This window comes from Malania oleifera, chromosome 2, assembly GCF_029873635.1.
Source record: "Malania oleifera isolate guangnan ecotype guangnan chromosome 2, ASM2987363v1, whole genome shotgun sequence".
Classification (NCBI taxonomy): Eukaryota; Viridiplantae; Streptophyta; class Magnoliopsida; order Santalales; family Ximeniaceae; genus Malania; species Malania oleifera.
Window position 1 is genome coordinate 26,336,875 of NC_080418.1, and position 11,266 is coordinate 26,348,140.

At 36.9% G+C, this 11,266-nt stretch overlaps 1 protein-coding gene across 1 annotated transcript; it reads left to right on the plus strand.

The window, feature by feature from the left end:
- The first annotated feature begins 591 nt into the window (after positions 1-591).
- On the plus strand, positions 592-1,899 carry LOC131148944 (protein S40-4-like). Its single transcript, XM_058098924.1, has one exon. It carries the CDS (start codon positions 1,089-1,091, stop codon positions 1,596-1,598), a length of 510 nt encoding a protein of 169 aa, XP_057954907.1. The 5' UTR covers positions 592-1,088; the 3' UTR covers positions 1,599-1,899.
- Positions 1,900-11,266: the final 9,367 nt, after the last annotated feature.

Below are 11,266 nucleotides of genomic sequence, written 5' to 3' on the forward strand. Positions count from 1 at the left end.
TAAAAAATAATTTATTCTGATATATTTGAGCGATTTGTCTTATTCACATACATCCGTGCAATGCATTCACACTTCACAAGAAAACCATGACGCCAGGACGTTCCAGTTTTTTTTTTCTCCGTAATCGAGAATATAAATAATTAAATAAATAAAAATAGAGAATGAAAATAAAACAATAAAAAAATCGAAAAGATAAATTTGGGGGATTTCGGAGTGTCGCACAGGCGAGAGGACGGAGTGAGAGGAGGAGCACTCCCAAGGTCCAGCTGGCACCCAATGCTCAAGGCCCGAGCCCTGGGCCTCCACCTCTTCACGTGATCATCCTCGCGCCCTGACACCCCCCACCCCACCCTCTTCTAGGCGCCGCCACGTGTTTCTCACTGTTCCAGACCCTACACGTGTCCCCATCCATCGGGTGGCCCCACTTCTCTCCGAGGTAAAAACCAGGTGAACTCTCTCTCCACGTCGCGACAAATTTACATCCATTCGCGGAAAGACGCAATCTCGATTTCCCCCAATTGCCCCTCCCACCTCCCCAGTCTTATACACAATTTATATAACACCCCATCTGCACGTGGCTCTCATCCGACGGGCACCGCCGGCCGTCGCGGAGAATTGTAGATTTGTTTTTTTAAGCCGGCGGCGAGTAAATGTCTGAATTGAGGGAGCTGAGCCGTTGATTTTTTGGGATGTGTGGGCCCGGAGGCCCGCTCGCGACGCGGCGAATCAGAACCTTTGAAGTTCGGAGCGGCTGAGCCGCTAAAGCGGTTAATTTTATAAGACGGATTAATCCTTAATTAGATAAGGCAGTTATGTATAATCAGGTTCGGCGCTTGGATAATTTCGTCAGCAAAGATAAATGATCTGACGTGGCATTTCCTCGAATGAATGTTGGGCTTTTTGGTAATTTCACGGGAAAGAAGTTGCAGAGAAAATAACCAGAGACGGGAGAGAGATGGCCTTATCCGTTAAGCCTTTATAAAAGGACATCAAAATCATCCAACAAAGAAGCAAAAACGAGAGAGAGAGAGAGAGAGAGAGAGAGAGAGAGAGGATTTTGGTTGGTGAGTGTCGAGTTTCGATCATTAATGGCGGCCGGTAGGAGTTACTTAGGTAGAGGGAGTTACAGGTTTCTTCCCGGCGAGCGGGACAGTCCGACAATCGTTTCGGACCCGTTGTACGAGCTCGACGAATCGGAGGTCTGGAACGCGACGCGTTCGGCGTCGCCAGAGTTGCGGAGGCCGGTTCCTAGTTCCCGGCCGGCGAAGAGGCAGTCGTCGAAGAGAGGCGATTCAGTCGCCGGCGCGGTTTCGGCGGCGGCATCGTCGCTTCCGCTGAACATACCGGATTGGTCGAAGATCCTGAAGGAGGATTACGGAGAGAATAGGAGTAGAGAGAACGAAGGCAGCGCGGACAGTGACGAGGACTACGAAGATGGAGGGAATCGGATCCCTCCGCACGAGTTCTTGGCGAGGCAGCTGGCGAGGACGCGGATCGCATCGTTCTCGCTGCACGAAGGGATCGGGAGGACTCTGAAGGGGAGGGATCTGAGTAGAGTCAGGAACGCGATTTGGGAGAAAACCGGCTTCCAAGATTAAGCGGAAGAAGAAGAAGAAGAAGCCAAAGATCGAGAAAATCATAATAACAGTGAGAAATTAGAATACAGTAGTACATTAATTAGGAAACGTTTTCTTTTTCCCGGAGCTCTCGCTTCCCACTCCGGCGACCTCTTTTTCCTCCACTTTTTGGGGTTTACCTACTAGTATCCGTCTTCATTTTGATTTTTGATTTTCTTTGTTTTCGGTGAGTTGATGCGACCAAGAGATAATTCGTGCTTGTAATCCTTAACTTCTGAGATTGTAATCGAAGTTGCGGAGGAAATCTCGATCCTTTTTGTTATTTCTACACCTCCTATATATTTTTTATTATTTTTTTGGTTCTGCTCTTGAAAGACGTAGGGCGGAAGGTGAGACTAGAGAGAGATGGGAATGGGCCGTTTGGCATTTCTATCTTGTTGGGGTTGGGTGAGAACTTAAGAAAAGGATTCTCTGCCTATCTTTAAATCCTGCGTTTATAATTTTATATAAATATATTTTAAAATTCTCAGATATTTATTGATTAAAATTATAGCTCTTGAGGAATTTTTGGACGATAACATCGAGTGTATGAGCACAAATGAAAATTCGTGGGAAATAAATTATTTTTTATTCTGTAGGGGTTTAAGTTAAGAGACAAATCTTTAAGAAATGCTCTCTTCCTCTTCTCTTCTCTTCTCTTCTATTCTCTCTCTTAGGTTAATACTTAATGGTAGGAATAAATGAAAGATGAATTGTTCTTCTGGAAATTTATAAAAATAACTATTGCTTCTATTGTTAATTTTTTTTTGGAAAAAAAGAAGCATTCTGTGAACTAAAGGTAATTTTAATATTTAAAATTTATAGTGCTCATTAATTGTAAAATATGAAATCATACAATTAGTCTACGAGTATCATTTGATCTGTGTGTCGAATATAGGTTATATAATATTTGAACGAGCCATCATAAATATTTTATAATCTACAAAATGTCAAAGAATTGAGAAGTGCTGTTTATAGCATTTGAGTGGTTCAAAATCATCCAAACAATTCTCAAGTGTTTTGAGGGATAGTTTGGGTTGGGAGCCAACCCTTGGGGCGGTCACCATTCAACCCAAAAGCAAAAGAAGAAGGAAGAAAAAGAGTTGGGTGGCCAATTCTTAGCGTCCCAAACTCTCTACTTGGTAGAAATGGTAAAGTGTGTTAGGTTAGGTTACTTGGAGAGAATTGGCTGTGGAGCAAGCAAGCTTCATTTTTCGCATCAAATGTAAAGGCCTAAAGGGGGGGAGGGGGTGTAGGGCGTGGGCAGTTCTTCCTATGCTTTTATACATGCTCTGCTGCATTGTGGATAAAAATGTAGGGCACGGATTGACCTTTAGGGAGGGGTAACCTACTTTTGGAGGCACATAAACCCTTAAAAAAGGGCGCCTATTCGACCCTACTTAGCTCAATAATTGTGCACTCTGCTCCTTCTCTCTCTCTCTCTCTTCACATCAACTATTGACACGACGGTGTGCGTGTCCCCTTGCCCACTACAAAATTACTAATTTATGGGCTTTAGTTAACAAAAAATAATGTTATTTTGATAAATAGTAAAGACAAAAAAGACGTTAATTCCTCTCAAATAGATTAAGACTAATTAAAAATATATAAATATTAGACTATATCTTTAGATTTAGTTGATTTCTATCAGAAAATTGAATGAACGATCTCTCCTCCACATGTCTGTATATTCATTTGTTAGATGTTAAGGTAAATGGATAGAGAGGGAAATCTACTTTTAATATGTTTAAATTTTAGAAAATAGATACACAGTCGAATAGAAAAGAAAAAGGATCTTCCGAGTAATTTTTTTGTTTCTGTCGAGCATTGATATTTGGAATTTAGAATACTTTTCTCTTTTGGAGGAAAAACAAACTAATATAAAAGCGATGCTCTGAGAAAGCTTTAGTAGGTGCATTTTCTTTAACTGCAATTATGTATGTGGGGGGTGTAAAAAAGCAAATAGTTTATCTTTATGCAAAAATTCAAGATTCGTTTCGTTACCTGATATTAAACACTTGCAATTAAGATATGGTATCTATAAAATCATTGGTAGAATTTTTTATGACGTCAAGTTAGGTTCGTTAATTTTTTTTTCTCTTTTGCAAATCTAAGAGAGTATTCATGATTTTTTTTTTTTAGCCAAATGACTATTTAATGTCAAATTAATGGAGGGGTTACATAAAAAGTGTTGAAAGAGATATATGCAATTTTTGAAACAACAAGAGAGGTCCACATATCTTGTAGCGCCCCAACCTGAGTCTGTTAGGGAGCAATACATTTCTCCTCCTCCACTTGGCCTAGACAGCAGGGGGCGAGCTATATCGGACTAATGATTGGCCCCACAGATCAATACGTGTCATTTTCAGTGTATTTTGTCCTTACACACTTTCTGAGAAAACTTTTCAAAATATCACATATCTCAAGATTACTCCGAGTCAAACACGCTTAACCGTGGAGTTCTTATGAGAAGACTTCTGAAAAAAAAGGTACACCTTATTGATATTGTAACGACCACAAAATTCATATCATTTATATATATATACATATCCATACCTAAGCGGCGGAAACAAATATCATGCCACCATTTACATACTTATTATGCAATACCAGAATTATATATATATACATACCATAATCACACAAAAATACCCCTCCAACATCATCCACTCAAAAATACTCAGCTCTGACAAAAAGTCACCCTATAATCAGGATGATCAAACAACTTTCTATCCGCGAGCCTGATTTACTCGCCTAACTGGCTCACCTGAAAAAAGGTAAAGTAATGAGGTGAGTCGATACTCAGTAAGTGAAAATATGTTATTACTAGTGTGTGACAGTTAAGTTAAGAATACTTAAAAAAATAGCAACTAAATTGTAATGCAATAAATAATCTATAAAACATAGTTTTCTTTCTCAATTTAAAATATATTGTATCGTCTATATTTTCTACTTTTCATACTCATAATATCATACTATACTCATCATATGCTGTAAAACTATATACATACATATATATATATATATATATATATATATATAACTGTACTTATTCCTTGGGACTCTGTACGTCATGATTTGACCCCTCATGACAGGGTTGTGCGACCCGTAGGAGGGACTCTATCTGATCGGCCTTCCAGATAAGTCAATATACTCTACACTACCTCAGCCTGACCAAACTACATCATCTCCTAGGCGCGGGACTAGCTGCTACCTTGTCTAACTGGCCCCCTCTACCCAGCGTACTGGGGAGCTGCATCCTCTCCGAGCACAGTTAGATGGTACCCACACACTATCTAAGATATGTGGTTGCACTCTATCTGTATATAGCAACGGTACCATGTTTTGTATTTTATATCTGTATTGTATCTGTCTGTAATCTTTCCACAGGGATCTGATACTATATACATATATACATATATACTCATTTACTGTTTTCGCCATGTTTCCAAAATTACCATCATGCTATCTTTCTGTACTGTAAATACTATAAACTCTGAATAATGTATCTGTAGCATCTTGATGCTACCTCTATATATATGTATCAATTTGTATCTCTGTCTATATTCTCTGTTTGTATACTCTGCATGTTATGGTAATAGGAAACATGACATACTAAACTCTGTATATACTGATCTGTATAAAGCTGTGATATAAATACTGATCTGAATAACACTGTATACATGTATATGTATATATATATATCTATTTCATGAAACTATTCGTATAAAAGCTGTCTTTGCATGTACAATTCTCTGTAAAATATTCTGTGAATATATATCTGTATCTGCATATTCTGTATAACTTCATACACGGGAAAAAAACTATGTAAACTGTATATACTATCTACTTTCATACATTCAGTATAGTATGATATATATATATATATATATATATATATATTATAAAAGTTATATAAATTGCATTGTTACATAAAAGTCTACTTAGGCCACACAAGTATTTAAACTCATAATCTGTAAATACTGTATAATAAACTGGAATAAACATGTGTTAATGAAATCTCTAATAACATTATGGAAACTCCTAGCATAGCATATTTCCCTTACTTTAACTTTGAAAAGTCTCTATAAAATTTTGGCTCTATACCCGCAGGGTTTCTAACTCAACATCCTAAAAACACAATCCCCCAGAACAAAACATCATTATTTCTTAGCGTACATCATTTCCTATAGCTGTTAGGAAGTCAAAAACTGAATAAAAGACCTTACTCTGGATTTGGGATGAAATCCAACTTCGTTTTCTCAACGATCCACTCAGGCAAACTTGTAGAGAATTCTGCCAGGAGCGTCATGGTAGCTTTGGATCGTCGATCCGGCGATTGGCGGGGCCGGAATCGAAGAGAGAGAGAGAGAGAGAGAGAGAGGGCGCGGACAAATGGATAAAAATCCTGATTTTTAGATATTTATATTGCCAGATTCGTCGACGAGACACGTCACTTCGTCGACGAATCCTTCAATAAATTCGTTGACGAAATTCAGACTGCACTAGACCCTTTTTCGGTATTTTCTCATCGACGAGACCCTATATTCGTCGACGAATTTTCTTATGTACTCGTCGACGAAGCCCTATATTCGTCGACGAAATTCCTTATGTACTTGTCGACGAAGCTCTGGCAATTCCTTGAAATTATTATTATTATCCCCAAAATACGATGTCGTCGACGAACGTGGTTCCTGTTTCCATTTTCCTCTCTCTTTAATTTTTAAATATTAGTATTTTTCGGGTCCTTACAGATATGGATAGTAACATCTAATCCTTTTAAGTCTTTCTTTCATAGGGTATCACATTTCTCCCCCATTTACAGAACGCAACGTCCTCATTGTGAACCCACATTTTCAAATTCTAGTGATGTGAATCTCATCACACTTCTGGCTGGGTAATAACTCTGATACCATTTTGTAAGGCCCCAACCTAAGTTTGTGAGGGAGCACTGCGTCTTTCCTCCTCCACTAGGATTAGACAATAGGGGGCGGACCTTATTGGACAAATGATTGGCCCCACAGACCAACACGTGTCATTTTTAGTGTGTTTTGTCCTCACTCACGCACTTCCTGAGAAAACTTCTCAAAAGGTTACCTATCCTAAAATTACTATAAACCAAGCACGCTTAACCGTGGAATTCTTATGGGAAAGCTGCTAAAAAAAAAAGGTGCACCTTGTTCATATGTGTAGTAGCACTTAATCATCATTTTTAGCCTTTCTTCCATGGGGTATCTGTAACGTCCCTCAATTTCTGAATATAAAATGTCACATAATAGATCAAATGGTCAACCCGAACCCGTGGGTAGCGGGGACACCTGTCAAACACAACGGAAAACCTAGCAGCAGTGAACATAAAAATCTCAAACATCTAATCATAAAACATAATACCAGAGCTTTCTATTAACATCAATATACTGTTATATGTACAATCTTCAAAAAGTCAAAATAACTCTAGGACTATGCAACAAAATCTCCTAGTCCTAACTCAACGCTTACCCTTATAGTAGGGAAACTCCACTCACTCAACGGCGGCCTTGACCCGCTGGTTTCTCTGGGTTTCCTAAAAAAAATATTAATGTTGGGGGTGAGACACTTCTCAGTAAGGGAAAATAAACTAAATATAGTTGTGTGGCAACATGAACATTTAAAGTGCTTATACATATATAGTACATTTCATAACTCTGGAAATAACCATACTATCATACTGGATAATCATGTACTTTTATATCTGTCAATAAATCATAACATACATAAGCATCTGTTATAACTGTAATACTGAAAATATACCCAGGATGAAGAGTTAGCTAATGTCATGTATTACGCCCCATGACGGGTTGTGCAGCCCGAAGGCGGGACCCGACAATGGCTGGGCGACCACTGCCGAGTCAAATATGTCTGTAAGTACGATGGGCCCACCGCACCCCAGTCCAGACCGCCAGGTGGATGTCTACACTCTACTGAAAGTCACATCGACTATCCATCTCCCATCCCCTCGTGGGACGGTTAACACTAATCTGAAGTAGATATCTGATCTACACATATAGCTACGGTACCGAGCCCTGAACTGAACTAAACTAACATTCTGACTGTAATAACATATATTACATGAACATACATAATATCATCACGGCCTCGTGCTGAAAACATAGGTATGGCCTCGTGCCAAAATCATACATATAGCCTCGTGCCAAAATCATAGTAAATACGACCTCGCGCCGATAATATAAGTATGGCCTCACGCCAAAACATAAATACGGCCTCGTGCCGATAACATACATGTGGCCTCGCGCCAAAATCGTTTCAGGTATTTATATTATGAAAATAACTCATTTATCATATATTCATCAAACTCAGTATAGCATAATTCGTCTTTTCAAAATACCTGAAAATGTGCTTTGCTTATGAAATCATTTATATCGTGATTCGCTTCACATAGAAATAATGTTCATGCCACGCATGTGCTGTTAAAAATCATACTTCATATTCTAAAATCATCATTTCTGGCATCTTATACATACATATACATTTTCATCACAATAGTAGTATTTTTCAATCATACATTTCATATGTAATATACAAAGATAGCATAGGCTTTTTTGAAAATAAATGTGCTCATAATTAATAATAACATGCATGAAAAATTACTACTTTAGTTTATTTCCTTACCTGACTATTGAGAAAACCCCTAAAATTTCCTAGCCTGACCCCGTAAGATTTCCTACTCAATACCCTGAAATTCAAAACTTTCAGTATTAAACATCAATATTTTCATGCATACATCAATTCCTATAACTATCACAAGGTCTAATTTGGCTTAAAAAGCCTTACCTCAACTCTGGGATGATTTCCAACTTCGTTTTCCCAACGATTTGCTCCGGAAAACTCGCAGAGAACTTCGCTAGGAGCGTCGTGGTAGCCTTAAATCTTCGATCCGGCAACTGGCGGGGCCAAAATCGAAGAGAGAGAGTGAGAGGGCCGAAGGGGAGAGAGAGGAGAGAGAGAGAGGAGAGAGAGAGAGGAGCGTGAAAAGTGAATACAAATCGGATTTTTACATGTTTATACAGGGGATTTCGTCGACGAGAAGCACCCTTCGTCAACGAATTCTTATTAATTTCATCAACGAAATTCAGTCGGCTCCAGAACCCCTCTCGGTATTACTTCGTCGACGAAGCCCTGTGTTCGTCGATGAAATTATTATAGCCTTCGTCAACGAAACCCTGTGTTTGTCGACGAATTCAGACTATCTTTAAAAATTACTTTTAACCCCCAAATGCAATATCGTCGACGAACGAAGTCTACGGCCTCCTTCTGTTTCTATTTCTATTTCTCTCTCTCTTAATTAGTCCAATTTCATTTTATTTGACTCGTTACAGTATCACATATCTTGCTATAATAATATTACAATATAATATTATAATAATTAACATATACATATAATAAAAGGTCGTGGTTAGTGGTGATTCATGTAATTCACAATTGATATTGTTGCTATAACAAGTGATTATTGTTAGAATTAACAGTATCTTTTTTATTACTCGTGTCATTAGATGAGAAAAATTATTTTTTGTCTTAAGTTGTCCAAGTATCCCATGTCGAAAAGAGAATAAACAAAGAATTCACGAACTAAAATCTTTCATAATACTTTTCATTATATTAATACAACTCTTAGAGTGTGTTTGGATAAAGAATTTTACTTGGAAAAAGGAAATGAAAGGAAAAGGAGTAGGAAACTCAGTTTCCATTATATTTTCCTTTTGTATTAAATACCATTGAAAACGAAAATTTGTTTTAATGTGATTAAAAGTATTAAAAACTAAATATTAATGATGAGTAGAATCAAAATTGTTCAAAGATTTAGAATACTTTTTATTTTTTATTTATATTTCTTGATAATCAAACATGAATATGCGAATTCTCTTATATTTGCCTTTACTTTTCTTAATATTTTTCAAGTTCCAAAGGGAGACTTAGTGTTTAAGACCTTTATTTTTTTTCCACTAATAATTTAAATTCAACAACTCAAAATCAAAAGTCAAAGGTCAAATCAAATAATGTGGTATAAAACACAAACTATCAAATTACATGAAAACAATCTATTAATTAAAGTAATGGCTAAACTACTAGTCTAAAATTCTCCAACTATGTATCTCAAAAAATTAATAATATTATTATTCTATTTTTTTATTACATAGGAATTCCAGCCACCAACGAGTCCTTCGGACCCCCTAGTGTAGCACCAAACCTATGGATCAGCATCCTCCGTCCCCAGGTCTCGTTAATCAGGGTAAAGTCCGGATGTGGATATGACTTCTATGCATCAGTTCGATGTTTGACCAACTTAACCCCCATATTATTATTCTTAAATATATGTTGCTGATGTAGCCAAGATAGGTGCTATTCCTCCTCCATTTTCAACGCATCGGAGGTAGATTTGTTGGCTTTTTTTTTTTTTTTTTGTCCTTCTTTTGTTAAAAAAAGATTGTCTATTCCTCTGTTTTTCTAGAACATAATAAATAAATAAATAAATATTTACATAAATCAATAAATACAGAACAAAAGACACTGACCTTTACTAAAATTTGATAAAAAGGCACTGAACTTATCGATGAAATTTTAAAATTCAAAAATCTTCTGTAAAGTTTTAAGAATTTCATAAACTTTCATTAAAATTTGTTAAAAAAAGTAAAAATATTTTCTTATATTTTACAAAAATTAAAATTTTTTAATAAGAGATTTGTGTCTTTTTAGTAAAATTTAGGAAATCAATAAAATTTTTAAAATTTTAAAAAATGTTCTTATCTTTTTGTCAACCTTAAGGTTCCATTTGGAACTTCGAAAATACTAAAGAAAGAAAAGAAAATATTAAAAAAAATTCATATTTTTATGTTTGGTTACCAAAGAAAATAAATAATACATCAAATCTATAAACAATATTTTAATTATATACATCATTACTATTTGAATTTTTCATATTTTTAGTTATATTAAAATAATTTTTTTATTTTTAAAAGTATTTGATATAAAAAAATATAAAGAGAAATAAGCCTCCTTCTTTTCTTTTCTTTTCTTCCAAGTTAAATTTTAATATAAACATACTCTAGGAGAAATAAATATTTTTTGCCTATAAATATATAAATATAAATAAATAATTAATTATAATCGAAGCTACTTCTGTAAGAAAGTGACCCGACACTCGGCCTGTACTCGAAGCAGACCCCAACACCTGGCACTGGAATTTACTTTTATTGTGGGGACAATTTTGTCACTACAAGAATTTTTTCGAATTATTTTAAAAATTGGAAGCCACGAAAAAGCAAACCCATCAACATAAATTAATGAAAATAAATTTAAAGTGGGGTGTGGCGCCGGTCGTCCCAGAAAAGCTCTGGAGTCGCTGGAAATCTAGCCAAGTGTCCTTCCCGATGGGGATCGGGCGGAGAATGTGGACCGTCGGATGGAGGGAGGGGTGGGGCCGGCGATGGAGATGGGTTGTTGACCATATTATCATCCGCTCCGCGTTGGCATTCATTAGAAGCTCGCCCGTCGTTTACGTCGCGCCGTCGCCATCTGCCTTTTTAGCGACGCGTGAATATGGGTATTACGGTGGTGTCAGAGTGTCGACACCCATCCGCCACCCCACCTCGCCC

What these genes read in the sequence shown, in the direction of transcription:
- LOC131148944 (XM_058098924.1), top strand. Translation starts at nt 1,089, where the DNA reads ATGGCGGCCGGTAGGAGTTACTTAGGTAGAGGGAGTTACAGGTTTCTT.